This window comes from Centroberyx affinis, unplaced genomic scaffold, assembly GCF_046629955.1.
Source record: "Centroberyx affinis isolate AG114_WGS23_722 - 3 ecotype Tasmania unplaced genomic scaffold, CSIRO-AGI_Caff_v1 ptg001881l_1, whole genome shotgun sequence".
In the NCBI taxonomy this organism is placed as follows: Eukaryota; Metazoa; Chordata; class Actinopteri; order Beryciformes; family Berycidae; genus Centroberyx; species Centroberyx affinis.
The window spans coordinates 59,927-82,923 of record NW_027280253.1 but is presented as its reverse complement, the minus strand read 5'-3'; the positions used below and the strand labels follow the sequence as shown (position 1 = coordinate 82,923).

The 22,997-nt window shown below is 41.7% G+C and overlaps 1 protein-coding gene across 2 annotated transcripts in view; it reads left to right on the top strand.

The window, feature by feature from the left end:
* The first annotated feature begins 19,911 nt into the window (after positions 1 to 19,911).
* LOC139653127 (nuclear factor of activated T-cells, cytoplasmic 1-like) overlaps positions 19,912 to 22,997 on the top strand; it is a 61,501-nt gene continuing 58,415 nt past the window's right edge. For both annotated transcript variants that reach the window (XM_071530078.1, XM_071530079.1), the window contains exon 1: positions 19,912 to 20,134. In XM_071530078.1, coding sequence (XP_071386179.1) covers positions 20,014 to 20,134 — 121 coding nt within the window. In that variant the 5' untranslated portion in view covers positions 19,912 to 20,013. The remainder of the gene's footprint in view (positions 20,135 to 22,997) is intronic.

The following is a 22,997-nucleotide window of genomic DNA, read 5'->3' as shown; positions in this document are numbered from 1 at the left end:
GCATTGACATTCTGTCATAATTACCATCACATGGTTTAATTTCCTCTCACAACATGAGCAACTAATTTAATTTCTCTCCGCCTGGAACAAGCCAAGTCAAGCGCTATGATATTCAGTGATATTATCAGAGGCAGCAGGAAGGCCTAGTGGTTAGGGAGGTTGTGGTTCGATCCCCTATGCTGCCATACCTGCTGAAGTGTCCTTGAGCAAGACACTTACCTGCTGAAACATGGCTGCCCCCCGACCAGAGGGAACAAAGAGAATTTCCACCTTGAGAGACAAACAAAGTATATCAAATAAAATCCAACTCAAGGCTTGACAACTTTCCCTCCATCTCCTCTCTCAGGTGTCATTATGTAACCGTCAGGAGCCGCCACACACAGCTTTATAAGATGTTATGACCTCTTATTAAACAGTGGCACTTTAAAGTAGCCCTCTCCTCCTCGCCCCCTCACTCAGTGGTCCACAGAGGCCACGTTCTTGCCAGAGATTATCAAAGTTAACAGGATTTTAATGGGTCCAGGGAGACTGGTAAAGACCCTACCAGGGCCAGGTAATGCCGTTCCCCTGCTACCCCACTCGCTCCCTAATGCAGACAGACTGCATATCCAAGCACCAGCTAAATAATAAACAGATGGCCGCTACCAAATATAGCCAACTCCAGTCCGAACTACAAAGGGACCCCAAAATGAAATGATAGGGTATTAAAGGGGAGATACAATTTGCAGGTCAAAATGTAATGGTAACCTTTTGCTGTGCAAATTGAAAATTAACCTTTGGGGGTACTGAATCATTCACAGCTGATGTCGTACACGCACGGCAGGCGTCTGGCCGTGGCAGAAAAAGCTGTAGGGGGAAAGGGGAAAATCGGCGGTGATGAAGCCGGATCATATTTATGACTCTGGGGTTTTTCTCTCATTTGTCTCCCCTCTTCAAGACCTATCGCAGCCAAGAAAATCAGGCATGAGACGGAGCGCTGAGAGAGCAGAGAGCGTACGCTGCCTCCGACTTCTCCGTTTGTCTCGTTCTCACATTTTATTTCCACCACATATTATTCTGGAGCAGTCGCTTTTCTGCCCCCTGACCATAAATCAAGTCCCCTCTGTGTGGGCATCATAGATGAACTAAATTTCCAGATGACTGTGTTTGCAAAAGGGTGTTTCAAAGAAAAACAAAATGCCACTCATTTTTCATAGAATTATGATTTCCGAAAAAAATGAGCCAAGGTCCACTGTATTTTTCCCCTGGATGAATGCATTTATACAAATAGGCTGGCCTCTTTTCAGTGTTCCTGGGGAATTAATCCACGCTCTAAACCCCGTCTGCAAGAAAAGGCTTATAATGCTAACCTTGTCATATTCAGCAGCTGTCAGCGAAATGGCCACTGTACCGGGCCAAGCTGGTAAAGTGGCCTATTCATTATCCTAATCTCATTAGTTAAGATCTGTTAAGTAGAGACCGGTTTTAATGCATGCTTTTCCCTTTTAATTATTGACCATAAATACATTGGAGTGCATTAGGGTCCTGGGGCGAAGAGCAGAGCGGCTCCTAATAGATTAGAGGACAAACACATTATCTAAATGTACATATATAACTAATCATGCATCAGCCATAGCCATGTGAGCGTCATGACATCAATTGCAGTTTGACATTTGACCCCGGCTATGGCCTCTCAGAGGTCCAGGCACACAGAGGTCTCAAATGCTGACTGAAACAGACAGGGAAAAAAAAAACCTGACGTCATGATTGCAGTAAATCCAGGAACCCCCCCTCCCCATTCCCTTCCCATAATGATTAAGACCGTATTGTTATTTCTGAATGCTAACAGATTATTTCTAAATTGCTCCACGGTTAATCATGTTACAGATTAAATCATTTGGGGATTAGTATTGAATACATGAATAAGCACTGTATGTCAGCCAGCATGCTGGTGATCTCATGTCGAGGAGAAACTGGTTCAGGGAAATGAGGGGGAGAGAGAGAGAGAGAGAGCGAGAGAGAGAGAGAGAGAGAAAGGGGGGCTCTCTCTCTCTCTTTCTCTTTTTTGCGGTTTCTCTCTTTTGTTTTCACTTTTGCTTTTTCCTCTGTCGTCTCCGTCATCCTCTCTCTCTCTCTCTCTCTCTCTCGCTCTCTCTCTCTCTCTCTGTCTCTCTCTAACACACACACACACACACACAGACACACACACACTTTTTCTCTCAGTGATGAGGGAGAGAAGTGTGCTGTTTGCCACATAGAAGGGCTCTTTTACCGTTGTGAGAGGCTATTGTGTTAAACAAGAGCGAGGGCATGCCCCATGGAAGTATCATCCCGCCTGAGGATCATCATAGCTTTGTGTGTGTGTGTGTGTGTGTGTGTGTGTGTGTGTGTGTGTGTGTGTGTGTGTGTGTGTATATATGTGTGTGTATGTTCACCTCAAATGTTGCAAACTGGCCTGATTGGAAGGATTTTAGAAATATAAATATTATAGAAATACAAATGCAATAACTGAAAATGTAACCACTCAAATATAATAACATTTTAGCAATGTTTTCATAAAACATATTTGATCATATATGTATATAAATAGAGGAATATTTGAATCCAATAATAGGGCCCCTTTAACTTCCTATCTTCAGGTGGTTGTGTGTTGAGTGTATCCCATCTACACACCTGGTTAACCCTTTACTTTACCAACCGTTTTTTACAGTTTACACTTTTTAGACTGACATAAAACTTAAGGACATAAAGTCCTAGTATACTTCATAGTAAGTAGTATCCAACTGGTGTACATTATGTGAGGATAGAGTATTTTAAGGAGAAAAAAAAAATAGCATAAATTGATGCTTTTCTGAAAATATAATTGACTTTTGTCCATATTGGTGGCTGTTACTGGAGATCAGAGTTTACGCACCTTTTTATTCACCACTACATCACTGCAGCATCAGGGTATACAGCAGCTGTTGAACCCCACAGGACAAGCCTCCTCTGTCTCCATATCCTGATAGAGAAACACAGAATAAGGACTATTGTCTTGCCCAACAAGACAACTTTCCACAATAGCACACAGTGTGTTTGTGTGTGAAATAAGAGCCTCAGGGTTACTTAGCATAAATGACTGGCTATGGCAAAGTCACCAGCAGAGTGTGATCTTGTGTGTGTGTGTGTGTGTGTGTGTGTGTAGGTGTGTGTGTGTGTGTGTGTGTGTAGTAGTAGTGCACATGTACAATGCATGCATGTTTGTTTGCAAGCATTGACAATGACACTGTAATATTCATGTATAATTAACTGAGGCAGAAACTGTCATAACATCTACTTGCCTTAATGGGACCCGATCGTAACAGCCATCATAGCTCTGTGACAGCTTCTCCAACATGCCGCTGCTGTTGGGTGAAACACTTTTAGTTTATCTAATGGTTTATGAAGGGGTTCAATAAGCCCAAGGCATGTTGAATTTTTTCAACCCATAGAAAAGCTTGTATTTCTTCAGTTGAGGTTAAAACATGAAAATCGCCAACATTGGAAGTTACAGTACAAGGCGTTCACATGTCAACAGTAATATGCTTCTGCAGTCTGGTATAATAACACACTTCCAGTATATGTGTCTGTGTTTGATAAGCTGCTAAAAGGATTACAAGTTTTCAACATCATTGTACATGGAGGTCTCTCATTGAAATGACGCACTGTGCATGCAAAAATAATTACCACCTTTGTCTGGAGCTAAATACAGGTGATGCATTCGCAGGTTTTACTTTTAATCTGCGTAATTACTGTATTACAATGTGTGTGTGTGTGATGTGTCTAATTCCCTTCTTCTCCAGTCTAACAATCTACAGTGTCTCCCTGCTTCATCATTATCAGGCCGCTCCATACATTATGGTCTGATTCAGCTCAGGCAATTATTGCAGGGCTAACATGTATGAGAGGCAGGTCATAACAGTCATATTGTATCGGCCATATTAGTGAGTCAATAAGAGCCCAGGGCAAGTTTATTTAATTACAGGAGTGGCCTGATTAGACAGCTTTCCCTGGAGTAAATATGGGCTAGATGTCATAATCATAACAATGGTGTTAATGATGAACAGGTCAAGGTAATATCCTCTGCTCTGTGTGTGTGCGTATGTGTGTGTATTGCAGCTTGTCAATGCTAATTACTGTGCTGAATTATTGTGTTTTGATGTGTTCATGCTCTGTGCCAGAGGTGTTGATTTCAGTAGTGCAAAGTGCAAAAGAAATTGTTTTTCATAAGCAGTAAAAACAACTGCGGTATATTCTAAATTTGTGGATAGGATAACACAGTTGTTTTTGAATGGAAAATATGTGTCAGTTATGTTGCGGTTGACAGGTGACAGTAGACACACACATGGTTAAATAGCGGCCTGGAGCTCAGATATTCATATCTCCAGAAAGCATGCTTGGAAAAAAAAAATGAAATGACTTGCCCTCTGTCATGTCCGTAGACTTAATGAACTAACACAATCAAAGCAAACTTGACATTTAGTCATTTTCTTAAAATAAATAAATAAAAAAAGGTTAATGTTTGTATTGTCTTTTTTTAAATTAAGGAATACACCCCAAACCTAGCATCTATCACAAAGGAAGATAATTAATTTGGACATGTTATTTAGATATAATTTACATATAAATGTGTTTTGTGTTAAAAATAAATAAATAACACAAATACACCATGGTGATAAATGACACCCTCAAGACTACAATTTACAATTAAAATGTTAAAGGTACTGATTATATTCAAGAACAATTTCTTCTTGACCTTTTTAGCTCAGAGAGCATTTTGACAATGCTTGCCTCCGCTGTCTGCTGCTCTGACTTTGTCATAGTTCACATGCACCTACGGTACAATTTACTAGACTTTTAGGTAACACTTCACTTGAAGCGGAGTTCAAAAGGCTGCATAAGGCATCATAAGCGCATTATAAGCACAGTGTGAGTGATAATTATAATAATTAGAGCATGGTATAATAAACACAATGTGCAAAAAATGTAGGGAATTGAACACTTTATGGGGCAATTGCATAGTAAATGACATGCTGTTAAACTGAATGTAATTCTTCTGTTTCTCTGATGATTGTATTGTAACAAAGATTCATCTATACTTCTAATGGGAATATAATCACAAAGCACTTCAAGTAATGTGTTTGCAACTTCCTTGTTTTTATATTAAATCGTCCCATGTGTATACTGTAAAACCAAAGGCTTTATTATACTAATTCCAGCATGAATGTTCTTTTTAATGATTTTCCACATTATATAAAACTCCTATATAACTCACTTTGGTCGGTCTAAGCATGAGTTGCCTGCACATGTGAGTGTGGATATAGACTGCTGCCATCATGATCCCGTTGCAAACACACTGTAGCTTAGAGAGGAAGATATGTCATCCCTTATCCACATGGTGGCAGCAAAGTGATAGACGTGTGTGAGTCTGCATGTGCTCACATACCCTGTGAGTGTGTGTGTGTGTGTGTTTGTGTGTGTGAATGCACATGTGTATGCCATCGCACATTTGACAGCGTTGATCTGACCCATGCTAATGAACGCCGCCGACGTCGCTGACACAGACTGACACCAGGACAAGAAAAAGACCCTCTTCTCTCCAACGCCTCCATTTATGGGCCTTTAAATAGCCCCACGTAGCCTGCTGCATGTTTATTAGTCATGTATCAGACCAGCAGCTGATGGACACGGATGCTCATTACCAGTTAGTGTTGCTTCAGAAGAGACCAATCTGCGCCCTGTGAGGGTCGTCACTCAGGAGCAAACAGGCCTGATAAAGATGGAACATGAACTTGAATAGGAAATGTTGCACCATATAGGGAACTAAAAGAAAAGGGAGCTTTCAGTGAAAAAATGTTCCTCATCAGATCATTCTGCATGCAGCATAATAGGTATATTGTGCTAACAGTACAGAATGTTCCCTTGAGAGTTTTGACTGTCAAATAATAATGTCCCTGTCCTTTCTTTTACCCTCCTCTGCAGGTATTTTCTCAGTAGGTTGGGTTACCTTACATCTGCATAAGTACCACACATCTTTTTTTAAATTTTTTTTTTTATATTGAGTTATCTGATATTTTGGCAATTGCGCAACGTGACACACGCAGGCCTGAGAGGCAGACCGGCACCCCCTCTTCCCTTCCATGCATGACATCACCATGTCTGCTTTTAATTAAAAGACACGAAACGGCAGTACGGGAAATATGAGCAAAATATTTGAATTTCAGTCACTATCATGTTTCCCTTATTTCACACAGACTGCATCCGTGGAATGTGCCATACTCCCGCATACCCAACGATGGGATCAGTCACTGAGCATTAGGAGCAGGAGCAGAGGGGAGAGGAGTGGGCTGTGGAGTTAATGCAGGGACTGAGGAAATACAGTATGGTCTTTCTATACCAGGTGCTTTTTATATAGGAGGGTTTGGTGTGGAGTAATGGTGACGCTTTCACTTGATGGACCTCATGAGCCTCTACGGCCTCTATATCATCCGCAGTACATCAGTAAAGCTTTGAGGTGAAGAGTGGAAATACAGGCACAGAGAAAGAAAGTGACATAGAGACAGAGCAAATCCTGCAGAAACTAAATATGTACAGCTAAAAGTCAATACACTGAAAAATAATTGTGGCTCAGTAAACGCTTCTTCAAAATAAACTCCCTCACTCAACAGATAATGTTTTGTGCTGTCCACCAGATGGTGCAAGTCTCCATAACTGAAATTCACTGCTTCTTTATGTACTTGTTGTCATCCTTGGGTACAAATTGGGTCATTCTTTTCTATGTGACTGGTATGCAACATATATTTATGAGACTAACCAAGTAAAGTTGGATCAAAGTCACCTTTATTCACCTTTCAGCTCTAACAAGAGATCACTTCAATACTGCTATAATACTCCTATAGGGACTTAAAATGTGTTTGTCGTACTCAATAGTTAATTGTCATCTTGTCACATTTTATGGTATTTTTGTATCTCTGATATTCATATAATATTCCTATTGGGAATTTCTATATAGTTTTGCTGTGATGTAACACATCGATTTAAATTAACCATAGGATTAGTTTTTTTCCATAGGGGAATGCTTTACATATTGGGTTTATTTCACTAGTCTGGTTACTTTGTTCACAGTAGAGCAGTAACTTATGTACCGTATATGGAAGGCTTTAGTAGCGGTCAGTCTTCATGCAATACATTATAGGACCAGCAGATGGCAGCAACAACACATGAACGAGGGACTCCATTTCATATTTTCATGATAGGAGTTTTCTAATTCACTATCAATCATGAGTAATTCTTTCTTGGTGTTAAAACTTACCACAAAAGGATATTGTTCATCCAGGAAAAAAAAATGTGTCTGTCTATAAAGGTCGTTTTGTCAGATTTGGCAAGCGGGAGCAAGCCAGGCACACTGCCTCACTGCATTTCTTCCTTTCTCAAGTTGTCTGCTGTTTGGAGTGTCAGTGACTCGTAGTCCATGTGTTTTGCAGCTGAAGAGAGACATTATGCTCCCCTAATACCCCCATCCAGTCCCTGCACCCCCTTCTGTAAAGCAGAGGCCAGGGTGGGTTATATCAACCAGTGCCCCAAACTGACTGAGGGAACTTTAATTAGCCTTGTTTGATTTCAGTCAGCCATCCAGACTCCCAGTACTTTCCATCTGCTCACATCTGACCTGCTTTTCTTTGCAGCTCTCTTCTGGTTGCTTCACACTCTCCTAACCATGCCAGGATGGCGTATTGTCACGTTGCTTCCTCAGATTAAAAGTTTGAGGCCACGGCATCTGTAAAGTGATACCCTTGACTCGCAGATATAATAGCACATCTTGAGTCTTATCATCTGCTATTTCTAGAGTTTATCACCTTGGTCCAGACTATAGGCCTATAGATAACTCCTTTGACTTTGCAAACATAGCAAGATACAGAGGACCATTTTCAATTTGTCATAATACTCTATGACAGTCTGGTCAATGGGAAAATATGATGATTTTCAATGGCAGAGGAACTGATGAATGTAGAAGCCATTCATTGTCTATGAGAAGTGAGTAACAGTGTGCACACAGAATGGCGGGATCGGTGGCAATGTGAACCAGGCCTGTGATGCAACGAGCAAAAGTTAAAAAGGATAGTATTATGCAAATGAACATGATGGTCGTTGTGTAAGAGCCAATCACATTTGGGAAAAATCATCTCAAATTCTCCCGGTCGTAAAATTTTTGTTCCTTTACATAACCCATCCCTGTCAGCTTAAAAAGATCTTGACAAACGCAGTAATGGTGCGTAACATTATCAGAAGTAGCATAACACATTTTAGCTGGTAACTGTAGCTCTGGTACGCTAAACAAGTAATATTACCTTGCTAGCTAACTAGTTTACACCCACAAGCAACAACATTTGATAGAGCAAAGTAACGCAAAGCGACGTGGTCACGCTGTGTCTGCATATACAGGTGGGACAAGGAGAAACTCTCTGTCTAACATGGGACTATAGGAGCCAGCTCCCTCTGAAACCACGTCATGGAGCCATATCCAGTATATTAACCTATTTGCTGAGGGAGTTTCATAACTGTCTGGACACTCTGAAAAAGCCACCATGGCAGTCAGTCTGCCCTCGGTACCTAATATGAGGCTAGGACACAGATCTGGTTCATGTGATGATATGTAAATACTTTCAGGGATATTTTTCCACCGTAAGGGTCTCGGGGCCCTGAAAAGCACACAAGGAGACACACACACACACAGACACACTGATACACGCAGACACAGTACTAATGTGTTCCGACGAGAGACCGATCTAGAGCCCGACTAATGCGAAAGTGGGAAATCTCATTCGTCTGGAGTTCTCCTCCTCACTCATGGCCTGGCATGGCTTTCTGGGAAGTGTGGAAAGCCGAGGCATTGAGTCACTGTAGACGCTGGGTCAGGGTGGTTTGAGACTGTTGGAGGAGAATTATGTCGGAGGGGCCAGTATGGAGCGTGTGTCTATTCTCAGTCTGGCTATCAGGGATTCCCTCTGACAAGACCTGAGCCTTATTTTCTTATGGCGGGGGGGGGGATGCACAGGGAGGAAAGTGGCGTGCGTGAAGGTGACGATGTGTGGAATTATATTGTCCAGACGTATTTACACATACAACCACAATTGCATGAGTAGAGAGCACCATAAAAGTTGGCAAGAAACCCTTTGTCGACATGTGTGCGCTGTGCATGCGTTTTCGGGTGCACATGCGTGTATTTCTCGGCATGCCTGTGTATTTTTCTTTGGCAGCGTTGCGGCTCCTGATCTCCCTTTACTGGAGGATGATTATGGGCCCAGGCGGTTTCCCAGAAGCCCTCGCAGTTACGTAGGTAGTGGCAAGGTTGTGACACATGGGAGCTGCTGAGTAACACTGCCTCCTGCTGCCAGGACTGACAAGCTAACAAACCATGAAGGCATGCAGACTTTCACAACCTCTTACCCAACCTGATGTTTCACTGGGGGGAGATGTGTCATAATCCCAAATGCATGCATGTAGGTCCAGCATACAGTATGGCATTGTAACACCAGATGCTCCTGTAAAAATGATACCATATGTGACGTCAGCACTGTTAGTTAATGTTGAGTAATCCACCATACTGCACATGTGCGGAGCCGGTGAATAGAGTGGTGTTATTTCAAATTAAACTAAACTTTATATTGGTTTAGGGATGTTATTAATGCATCAAGTAACGCAATGCTTTGGCTAAATCAAACAAGTGCCATACTGTATAGCGCTATTATTAATCTTTGTGTACACAAATGGCTTCAACTTCAGCCAAGCCCTGTTGGGAAACACCACAGGATGCTTTGTGTTACCAGCACTAAAACACACAACTTCTGGATGTCATGTCAATAAAAACGCCCAGTGCCAAGCAGATGGGCACGCAATTTCTCCCTGCCCATTGAAGGTCAGTGCGGCTGGGGCTAATCCTTGATACACTCGCTTGCTTGTACAGGAGAGAAGGGGAGTATCCTGTTTATTCTCTGAATACACAGATATGTGTGTGCTATGCTTCACCGCAGCTCTTTCCTGGCCATTTCTGCAGCACAATCCACATCAGACTCTTGATTTTCAGACATTGTTCAGCGTTTACTTATTGGAGAAGAACTGGAGTTCATGAATCATCACATTTTGGACGTCACTCTGCAAGAAAATATGACAATGTTTTACTGAAAATGCTGATTTGCACTGCGGGTAGCAAATATGACTGTAACATTGGCAGTCTCATTCAACTTAGAAAAACCCAAAAATGAATCCCAGAGCCCAACAGTCGTTCGCTGTTGAATACTAAATGGTAATTTGTAAATTGAGACTATTACTTATTGAATTTGTGCTATTACAATATGCCATGCTCACTAAGAGACGCAGGCTAAGAGAGTTGCTGCTAACTTATCAGCAGGGGCAGCAGCCAATTTTCCTACTTCAGTATGTTTCCTGGAGAGGGGTCCCTCATTACACGATTATACTATTTGGTTTCAGTGTAGTGGGTCCAAACTGCAGCATCAGGGTATTCCTCCTGATTGGGATCACTGTCTGAGGTCGGGAACACCGCTGTCGGATTCTAGTGAAAAACACACTAACAGATCAGGTTTCCAGAGGCTGGGTAGGAGCTCCTGGCTGCAGGGTGGAAGGGAAAGACTTCAGATGGATCCACAGTCGGGCAGGACGCTCTTTCCCTGTGGACGGATATCTTTCAGCAGCACTTGATTATGTCTGGTTGGATCTCACAGTGTTTTAATCGCATAGGTTGGACTGAGAGAAAAGGAAAACCGTTTCTCTTGATTCAGTGTTAAACTCTGTGTGTGTGTGTGTGTGTGTGTGTGTGTGTGTGAAAATATAATACACACATGTTTGTGAGTCTGAGTTAATGGAATTCAGCAACCTGTGAGTCACACTGACCTGATGAGAAGCTTATCCGGACACAGACATCCTAAATCTGAGTGTGTGTGTGTATGTATATGTGGAATTATGTGTGTGTGTGTGTGTGTGTGTGTGTGTGTGTGTGTGTGTGTGTTTGCGCACATCTGTGTCTCCTGTACTTACAAACTTACACATGTTTTAAATATGTGTGTATGGCTGCTGTTAAATCTTGTAGAGGCCCTAAAAAGCAGAACACAACTTGATGTAAACCTGACATTGGTGCTATCAGTAATGTGAAGGAGACCAGGTCAAGCCTTGGTCTCAGCAGAGCTGTCCAACACTTGAGGATCACACTATGTGGCTTATGCCTCATGTGATACATACTCGCCCTAGTCGTATCAGAGCCAGATGGGGGTGAATCAAAGCAGAGGGCTGACTAACAACACAGTGTGAATCAGAGTGCGTTTTGCCATCGTTTTCATGAGTTGGCCAACAGAGCTTCAACCAAATCATGTTAATAATACAAATACGCTTAATAATAATAATAATAATAATAATAATACAAAGAACGCTTTTTGTTCATCTTTAAGGAGAGGAGGTGGTTAAACTGAGTTAATCGGTTCTACCCTGGGATTGTCCTTGGGATAAGATTATACCAACAAGTCAATATAGTTGAACAATAATAATATTTTTATTTGTGTAGCATGTTTCTAAGACACAGTTCACAAGATGATTCAGTTTCATGGCACTAATCACTTTTCTCTATCACCTAAGCTTAGAGGGGGCATTACTTTTGCCCACACGTCAAAAACTTGTAATGCAAACATGAAAGCATAAAGCATCCCACCCATATGCTGACCCCGTAACCTTGCAACCCCCCGAGTCACACCAGTAAAAAAAAAAAAATCCCTCCCTACTGGACGGCTGCCATGGTTTCCAAGCAACTCACACAAACAGCAGGAAACAGATGAGGGGATCCCGTCACAGGGGCCGTGAAAAAGGAAGGCATTGACTAGAGACAGGAAAACGAGAGAAAAAAAAAAAGAAGAAGGGGGTCGGTCCTCCAATTCACCAGGCTTGCCCCCTCCACCCCACGCCACCCCTTCCTCCACATAGATGTCTAGCCTGTGCTACTTCTCTTTAAAATATTTTCTCATCCAGATCGACTCTATCTTAAACCACTGTGGGACTTGTTGTTGTACTGTAAAGCCAGGATCAAGCTATTTTTAATCGTTTTATGACATGTCAATACCGACACAAGGGCAGTGGAAGTGACCTGCCCGACGTTCGCTCTGTATCTGTCAATGGAAGGCCCGGTAAATTATACCATTGCAGCAGCAGTGAAGGACGCTAACTTGAATTGACATCTTCCTCCCCGTCTGTCAGTTGTCACACTTGTAGATTCCACAAAAGATATAATTATATTGCTTATGTTGGACTTGAACTATAGCCGTAAAGAATGCAACACAGTAACTTGACAGATGGGATCCTGTTTCAACTTGTCCCTGAAAATATTGTGCTGTATGAGTGCCCTACTTTGCCTCCTGCTCGTCTACTCTGTCCGGTATATGACAAAGTTACAGAGGGTGCAAACACAAGCTGCCCCTATGATATTTGAAACAACACATTGGCATTTTTAGGGGATCCAAAACTGATCAGACAGATGCATCATTTTGTGGGACAGTGCATCTAATGTCTAGTTCAGCATTGGAGACAACCCAGCCAGGAAATTTCAGGATGAAACAAGGCAACAGTAAACATGTCGTCCCCCATGAATGATGCAGTCTGCAGTCCCCCTCTGGGCCAATCAGGAACAAATATGTCACCTTGTGGAACAGGAATAATTGAAATGGAGCTGTTACTCAGAGGACTGGACCACTATGTATTTATTCATGCAATCATTCACAGATTACAAGAAAATACAAAAGAATTCGATACTACATGTTTCTACAAGTGTTCTGGGAAAACTAAGGAAATGCAGGACAGCTTATCATGTGGTTTACATCTGTCTTCAAATAAATCAGATTTATAAAATCTGCAAAATAAAAAAAAGCCCTCAGGGAAAAACAGTTTTTCAGGAAAGTCAAAATTGGAAAATCCAATATGGTGTACGATGATGTCCTGGATTATGTCCTGGAATATGTCCTGGAGACATATTTGTAGAGCAAGGACAGCTGGATATGTGCACCAAATATCATGTCATTCCAACTTTCAGACAGGGAGATATGACTGGTTATTAAAGTGTTTTATTTTGACCTGCAATTGTAGTGCCACCCTTGGACTAATCAGTGTAATTTTTGAAAAAGGCAAAACGCAGCGGTGAGATGCATCATTTCTGCAAGTTTCATTAAAATACAATCAGCAGTGTCTGAGATATTGCACATGTTAAACAGATGACAGAATGAATGAATGAATGAATGATGGGGCGCTACATCATTCATTCCCTTGTGCCAATCAGAGTCATTTTAAAAAAGCTGTAATGCAGTAGTGAGATGCATCACTCCCCCAAGATTTCATTGTGGATGACAATCATGTCTTGATATTAGAGACCATAATCTCTGTGCATTTAGGATTTAGGCTAAATGTCTTGTGTTTTTTTGGTAAAATATAATACAATATAAAAATAAAATACAATACAAATACAATACAATACAAATCTCCTCTCCTGTCATCTCCCAGTTAGAGAAAATAGCTACGGAAACCTGGCTGCATGTGACAAGTGGAGCCGAGTGTCAAAGAGGAAAATCATCTTTCAATATTTAGTCTCCAATATGCTTCAAGACACAGAGAGATTGAGCTTGGATTTGTGAGTGACCCTTTCACATCCGCATAACCAGGACCCTGGCTGTGCTGGACCATATAAAGGCGTTTTAATGTACTGCAGCCAAGCTGGAGAGCCCTGCAGTAAAAATGGCCTTGGCATATATGCCTGGGTTTAAATCATTGTAATGGACCTGGATGTGACAGTCATAGGCTAGAAAAATGAAACCATCCACCCTTATAATCCCAGAACCATTACTGGGATTTGCAACAAAACTGAACGAATACACATTTCAGTAGAGGAGAAAAAACAGCGCTTATATAATATCGCTTTGTCTGAAACTGACATTATGGTCTTCCTCGGATGTCTCGCCTGAATAATTGTCTGTGTTAGAAGTGATGTTGGAAAATTGTCTCATAGGCCATATGTCTTTGACCTTAAAGACTGTTATTGGCCACAAGTTTTGGATTAGATACACATGTGGATAAGATACAGCACCCATGTTGGAGCTCTTATCACAACTTTAGTGCACACTGTCAGCAAAACCAGTTGCAGAGAAAACAATAATGCCAGAGTGTAGCGAAAGGCCATTAGGAAGAAATCATAATGTGCAAATGATTTAACCCTGTGGAGTTGCACTTATTGTATATGATAATAAACAACCTACTATCATATTTTTTTATGAATATTGTTTCTCTCATACGTCCATAGAAACTCTCTTTTTTATTCTGGATGGTATTTTCAATAGCTTTCTGTGAATTTCTAAGTGAGTTTTGTCTCTTTGTTTATCTTTAGGGCTTCTGAGCAGCTATACAGTCACTTTATAAGATACACTTGTAGCTGAGTTTGTACTGAACAAGAATGTATCAGCATTAAGAGGTTAACAATAGTTTTTTACGTGTGAAAGTGCCAGTATGTACACCTAAATCACATTTTTGCCCATTTAGGACTAACAATAATTTCTGTCTCTAGCATATCATGTAAACAACCGTGACAATGTACCAGCCTATCCAGTGTTTCTTCCCTATTTTATAACAGCACTGCAGAGTCAATCTTAGTCAATGGCCGTGTGACGATGACAGCCCCGCTCCTTCAGTTTACGAGCCAGACGTGCACATTACTTCCTATTCATAAGAGGAATCTCTGAAAAAAGCCAGTAGCTAAACATACAGCAGTGTCCAGACATGCCTAAGATAGCTCCAAGCAGTTCTCCATTGCGAGTGGTGAAGTATAGTATGCACCTCCGTGGGCCTACATACTAACACGGGAAAAGGAGAAGTGGGGAAATGTGTACAATCCTGGTCGTGCGTGAGCGCCACAGTCATGTTGACGAACGGAACTGGCCGCAGCCATTCACAACTTAATTGTATTAACCACAGACTTCTCCATTTAGCACCGTCACCAGTCATTTCAGACACAAATCCAGAGAGAGGGCTGGCAGTCGGCGCTGCAGCTGCAGTAACTGCTGCTGATGCCGCAGGGTTAAACACACGGTGTAGCTGAGTAATAAACTTCTACTTGTATCAACAGCATGCACGCAGATGAGTGTTTACAGCTATTAAAAGTTGTCTGATTCAAGCTACGGTGCATAGCAAGTCTACTATAATTCTTCGGAGAAAATAGATAATAATAGTGCAGGGAGCGCGAGATGCCACTGTATACATTTCCCCGGATATGTCAAACACGAATTATATGTTGTAAAAGGAGAGGATTAACTGTGCAGCTTTGAGGGGAGAGCTTGGGTTTGCAGCCTTGAATTTTATGTATCGCACTGATTCACCCGGAGTTAGTTACACTTCTCTGGGTGTACATGTCTTGTTAGAGTCCCTGTCCATATTAATATCTGTCTCAAGCAATTTTTCCCCTATTGGTAGCATTCCTGATGTCTAGACAAACAAATATGACAGGACTAAGCCCACTGCTCTCTCAGCTGGACAACCTTAGATGTGATTATTTATACCTGTCAACTTTTAGTCCATGTTTTATGCGCAGATTTTTTATGGAGAGTTCTAAGAAACGGTCTCTCCCCATGCCAAGACTCCCGGGCCAAACCACTGGTAGTAAACATGATAGAAACTGTGGCAGTACTCATACTGCAATACCCACTCTCATCATTTATACATATCGTCAGCACCCTTGGCAAAGATTTCCTATTCTTTGACAGTGATGCACCACAGTAAAGTTGTGTACTAAGAGCAGAAAAACTCTTAGTTTCATAAAACCGGAGTTGAAATCTGCACCAGACACTTCTGATGTAGAAGTTGGCACTTATTGATGTGTGTGTCTGTGTGTGTGTGCCTGTATCAGCATTCAAAATGAATAGCCTTGCTTTCAAGAATGACCAAATAAAGAGATAGAGGCAAAAGAAGCCTCCATCAGCATCAATCCTGTCCCCGTAAATGTTGAAGCAGCAAGCGTCTGTTTACAAGACACGACCGATAATCGTTTTCTATGAAACACACAAGCGAAGAGCAGGCCAATCGTAAATCTGAGCGCAAGACACACTGCGTCGCTAATGCTCTCCGCAGACGTGTTGTGGCTGCTCAGTGTGTGCGGTGTCATTGGGCCAGATGTAGTAGCGCCATAAATTACATCTTCTCTGGAAATGTATCATTATAGTGAAGTGAAGCCGACGACCTATGAATTCTGAATTGACTCTGTTTACACCCTGTTTAGAGCTTCAACTCTACTAAGGATATGAACGTAATCACACAAAGTCAGAAAAACCCAAAGCCAGACATAAACATTGATGCTGACAGATGCTGTAAAATAAAATGATACAATGCCAAATGATGAGACATGGCTTTGTTACTACTGATAGCATGAGTAGACTAAGACTAGCGTAAATTAAAGCTTTGCACGTTAGCGGCTCCAAAGGGCAGCGAGAGGTAACTGTTGGAAAAATTTGACCTTAAATACCCAGAAAGCCTGTAAGGTGACATTAGTAAACTGCACATCAGTAAACAGTGACATCAGTAAACTTCATGTTTACCAACCTGACTGGTCTATGATGCTTTATATTAAAGGATACCAAAGGGACGAGAGAGGCAAAACATCTAATGTTGGTGAGTCCAGCTTTCTCTGGATGGAGCGCTGCTCACTGCTGTTTAGGAGAGTTTGTATTTTGCTCTTACGTTTTCATTTTACGTCACGTCTTGTAGGTGGAGAACTGAAAATACCTGACACCAGAAAGTAATTTGGGCAAATAGGACGAATATACAGGGTCTCGTTTAGAGGGAGATGCATGCTTTTCTCTGTTGCAGCCCAACTTTATGATTTAGGCTTTTAAGACAGCTGTATTTTTACGTAAAAAAATTGCCTAGTGCAGCTTTAAACGTTTCAGGGGATATGAATCAAACTGCTGAACCAAGTCAGAAAGACCCCAAAGCCAGATACAAACATCAGTGCTGAAAGTGAATGCTGTAAAGAAAAATGATACAATGCCCACTGATGAGAGATGGTATGGTTACTAAATGCGTGAGTACATTATGAGTAGCATAAGTTAACACCATCAGGTTTTGAGATTCGGCAGATCTTCTCTCGTGAAGCACGGACTGCTTAATGACCTGACGGCTATAATGTCAGTCACTGTAGAGAGTTGGTATGAAATGCTCTGACTATTGTTGACAGACACTGACCTAATGGTACTTTACTCAATAACACAGAATCCATCAAGATAAGCCTTCAGACTCCCATTGAACAAGACCATGCCACACCACAGGGTTTTAAGTTGTTCACAAGTAGTGAGGGCCCATCCCATTGAGACTGCCAATCAGTTATGCAGCTACTTTTTTCCTACCACTGGTTTGTACCATAATTCATCTTCTAAAGTATGTGATGCTGCTTTTTCATCTCTGAGCTCACAGACGTACATCAGCCAAGCCGCAGCCGACGCCAGAGAGCTACTGTAGGCAAAGAAAACACAGCGTACTATTACTTTCCCCCATGCAGTCTGCTTACGCTTGCCCCACTGCCTGCCCCCGAAAAGGCAGTCTGCTTCTGATTATGTGTGATCATCCTCGACGCTTAGACTTGCCAGCTACATTTCAGACTCACGGGAGCACTTTTTTTTCTTGAAATCTGGCCCTCATTCAAAAGGAATTACACTGTAGATTATCTAAACTGTCACTAATTGTGCTCTCCATGGGAGCCACCAGCATACAGCAATATTTCTGCTTCCCAAAATACTGGCTATATTGAAATTTTCACTCATCTCATTTCATTTCCACACTATATATAACCCCCCATGATTGTATTTTCAGTACACTGCATGTGCCATAAAATATACAAATATTCAAAGTTTACCTCTACTGCTCTTAGAACCCTGTTAAATTTAAAAGCACCATCCTTAATTAGCCTTAATGACAGATATCCAAATGCAAATTAGAACTTATAATATATCAATGTAATAGTTTCTTTTATTGGGCCAAATGCTTCAATGCTCCTATTCGGCAGTTATTTTGATAATTAGAAGCAAATTGCTGGATAAGTGATGAGCAATGAGCATGAGTTTGGGTAATATATCAACGCTATAACAAGTGTCAGCTGCTGTTTATCAACTGTAAACTGCTCAGCTAGAAACACTCCACTGGTTTTTACCTCTCTGTATCAGAATATGACACTAAAATATAATAACAAAGTCATACAATGGGAACTAGCATGTGGATAAATGATAACAGAAGTGCAATTAAGGAAATCAGCTAAAAAGTGAACCTCAGTATTTTCCTTTAACGTAGGCAAAGCATAAGGCATAGTGCCCACAGATTCATTGGGGATTGAGTTTATACAAAACAGTGGAAAGCAAAGATGAGGAACATGGTCTGTTGGTGCTGTCAGTGGTTCAGGGTAGTTATTTTGGGCGAAGCTGTGAAACCATATTTCCCTCAAACATGAGGAAAACACATTTGGAAATGAAATTTAATAGCATTTGAGCTTTGATTTTAATCATGGGGATAGGCTGAATGTTTTGAATAATGTTGATGATCAAATAATAGTATGATTGCCAACGTTGAGGAGATTTACCAGTATAGCAATATAGATATACTGTAAAGTGATACTTTGTTGATCCCGGCAGAGAATCCCCCCCACCCCCCACCCCCAGAGAGGTCAGAGGTCAGGGTCAGCTACAGAATAACAGGAAAAAAATGCATGCAGGATGTAATTCATTGGTTAGAACAATGTGTGTACCCCCATAACATAGCTGTGGATTATGAGGTTTATACTAGGTCTATAGATTGACAGTAAATCTAAGAGAGTCACAACAAACAAAAGTAGGGCATTTTCCAAACAACTGAAAACCTTTGGTCTGCAACAAGAGTAACATCCAGTAAATAAAAAGGTGTGTAAACTTTGACCTATAGGCAGTGATCGTAATAGGGCAAACAACCACCGATATAAACAAACAATCAATTATGTTTTCAGAAGATCATTAAATTAATTTATTTTCTTTAAAAAATCCTAAGGTGCAATCACCTAACTTGAATTGAACAAGAATTTTCAAGAGATTTGGGATTTTGAAGATTTTCAAGACTTTGTGGATTTAGCTACAATCCAATATCAATATCTTGAAACAAGGCAAAGATCATTCCACCAGTATCAAGAAAGTGACTTTTGATTCAAGAGAAGGCAGGTTGATTTGCATTGGAAACAATCATCTCACCCTATTGGCAGATTTTGAGACTGCATATGAGTCTAAAAGACATTTTTAAGAGCACTAAGGCTGTATACTATGAATTTATGCTATAGAGATTTATGTTAGGTGAACACGGTGGATAAACTCTATTAAAAGGTGTGTTTTCTAAGGTAAAACTACATTTTTGGTGGGATTTATCCTCCACTATATCCTTGGTAACATCCAGACCGGGGACTGGGGATCACCTTACCCCCCCTCAACCCCCCTACCAGCCCCCTCCCACCTCCTCCGATGGGATCCCAGGGTGGAAGACATCATCAGGCTGTCCAGGAGGCTGCATGAGCCGGCAGCGTCATCCCTGAATGGGCGGCGCACTGACGGAGGACGGAGGGTGTTTTCCAGCTTTAAAAGCGCCGGAGCCGGCCCCTCTGACAAACCGCGCTGCGTCACCGACCTGGGGAGCCTCTTGGAAACCTTAATTAGGCTAGAGAGAGCCAAACTCACCTTAACCACCATCCACTTCCCAGCCCCGTCTACTCCGCTCTCCAAATCCAGATTCTTTTTCAGAGCACGCTTATTCATTCGGTGTGCATACTCCATCGCGCATGGGTGCCAAGTGATACACTCGCCTTGATTTAATTGCATTGCGAATTATGCTTTTCTTTAACGGTGTATGAAGTGATCTAGCATTTGCATACTGTCATCGGTTAAAATATTATTATTATCTCATAGAGAGTTGCGCGCCGCTTGTTGAATGCAGGATACCTTCTGCCTGAGTGTCGATTCCAAGTTCAGCTTTGGAGCAGCAGCGGGGAAGGACCGGGGACTCCAGTTTCTCACCTCTCTCGCCGCCGATATGAAGTCTGCAGAAGAAGGTATAACGCATGTATACTGTTTTTTGCTTGTTTTTTTTTCATGTGCCATCAAACGTTAATCGATGAAGTTGCGCTCTTCGCCGCAGCCGCCTGTTTTTAAAATGTGTTGACATCACCTATACGTGGTTGCAACTTATGGCAAATGATTGAAGGTTGAAGTTGAAATTACTATTAGGCAGGAGGCGTCAGCTCTTTCATCTAATATCACATTGACAAAACATCCTGCTAACCTGACCAGTGTCAAAGTGACAAAGTGGACAAAGTGGAGCAAAGTGGAGCAAAGTGGAGCAATGACTGACAACATACTATTATTTTGTGAGCAATTATTAGACGTCCTGTAGGTCACCAAACTATCAACATTGTTGTCCTGAATGCTTCTCTGATGTGATTTTGTTTGTATAGGCTATGGCTCCAAAAAAAAAAAAAAGTTCTTGCAATTCTTGTTTTGCCCTGCATTATAATGATAAAAACTACAAAAATCAATATGCACTCACCCAGGCTGAGGTATGGTGCATGCCCATGCTTTGCCATAGACCCATTTTATGTCCATTAGGTGTCTCTAAGTGTCTTTGTGCAATGAAGCATGAGGGGGTGTTGAGTAGTGTTGCTCTCACCTGCATGGCATATTTGAGCACTTTGATAGGAGAAGGCAAATTGAATAGTTTTGAATATTAAGTGCAGACCCACTTCAGATAATAATAATAATACTAATGGTAATAGGGAGAGTCCTCTTTTCTCTCCCCCCTCTCCACAGTGAGGGCAGAGGTCAGGCTATACAGAGCAGCATCACTGGAGCTGGTAGGGGTTCAGTGTCTTGCTCAAGGACACTTCAGCAGAGCAGATGCTTCCCCCAGGTTGACAGTCTCTTTAAAAACTGAGCAATCATACTCCATACCTATAACAGTATGATTTTTTGATCTAATCCTAACTTTAACCGTTTCTTTTAGCTCATTCTTGATATGACTCTAAGATTCACCATGTGTGGATACAAACTAAAGTCCATCAAGTCTCATTGATGCTCTGTCTCACTTAATTCATAAAGTCTTCCAGTGCTGATGTCATTGGCTTTTTGTGGATTTGGGATTTTCATTTTGTCTTTGAGGTTTCAGAAGGACGGGTGCGGGCAGTATTATTATTCATTTCAGTCCTTCACTCCTAAGCCTCATAATTGGTAACAGACATGTGTGAGAGAGAGGGAGAGAGAGAGAGAGAGGGAGAGGGAGCTATGATCTGTGTGTTCAGGGATGCTGGGTAGCTTGCTTGACAAGGAGATGCGCTTAACCACACACAGCTTCAACAGTCTGCCGGTGGCTGCTTTACTATCGCACACATACATAAACACACACGCACACACATACACACTGTACTGGTGACTTTGCCATAGCCCATAGGCAGCCATCTGCGATAAGTGGCCTTGGGGCTCTTAGTTCCAGAGGCTGCAGATGACTTCTATGTGCGACCACCTAGCTCTCCCTGAGGTCCCGTCTGTCTGAGCCCAGCCTAGACCACAATCCCCATGGATAAACCCATCCAATCCTTAGTCATGCTGGTTTGGTTGTGGGGAGAGAGTGTTTTGATCGCGATAGAATAATTGAGAAAAATTGTGGAGGAGAGAGAGAGCGCTCTATAATCTGTGTGATAGTCAATGTTTTCAAACACACTCTGCTTACACCACATTTTGAATGCGCTGCACTGCTTGGAAAACCGTTGGGAGCAGTGACACTGAGAGCATGAGTGAGTCATTTTATTTTTCTTTCATTTGTTTCATGCCACAATTTGCAATCTGGTATTTTTGTTAGTTCAGCAGGCAAGATGTGTGTGACCCGGAAAAAGCGAAGTTCATGCAGTGCAAGAGAGTGAAAGCCCCAGTGTGTTGGAGTGGGTGTTAGAAAGACGCTGAGGATGTTGCGGCATAGTCCGCTGAACACACACAGATAGAAATACTCAAAAGGGGAAAAAAAAACAGCTGCATCTCAGTAAAGTCAGTCAGGCCTGTAGTCAGGAGGTGTGTCACACCGGGTGGAGTGGGCAGGAGATTATCATCTGTTCAGCAGTAGAAGAGGGAAAACCAGAAGAGAGGAGCATCAGAGGAGACAGCGCACTAGTGTTTTTGTTGAAAGTTGCTCTAATCGCTAAGGCAGAGATGAGTTTCCAGCATGAAGAGCAAGAGTTTGATTTCAACTATCTGTTTGAGTACAGCCAAGGTGTGCAGCCCAGGACTGAGAGAGGTGGGTGTTGAAGGGCTACAGATGATTTCTTTCCCATACTGTTACTGTATGTATATTGTATAGTGCATAGACACTGGTGTATTCTGGGATCATGATGAACATTTTCTAATGTGTATATACATATGTTTGTGTGTGTGTATGTGTGTGTGTGTGCATGTGAACTTACGTAGGGGCTGTGATAATGGGGAATAGGGTTTGACAGACTAAATTAATGTCTCATTTTGTTCTGATTTTATAATTATTTTCTTTATATTGTCACTTTGTAAATTATATGCTCCATGTTCAAAAGGAGATGAGATAATTTTGATGGTGTAAAAAAGTGCATAGAATGTTTTCAGACTGGATTTGCTATGATATGCTAGGATGTCAGGCTTTGTGATTGGTCACTGTCTGCTTTTTTGTTACACAGCAAATTGGCTTCATTGGACTAGTTGCACATTGAACTATTTGCCCAATGCACACAGCATAATCACCTCTGAAAATAGACTGTCATACACTAATTTTAGCCAGCCAACCCACGTATTCTCTGGTGTGTGACAGATTCATCATTTCATGTGATGCACAGCATTGTGGTTAACAAATATAGCACACTGCATAGAGGGGAATGCCCCTACCTGCTTTGTAGAGTGTGAATG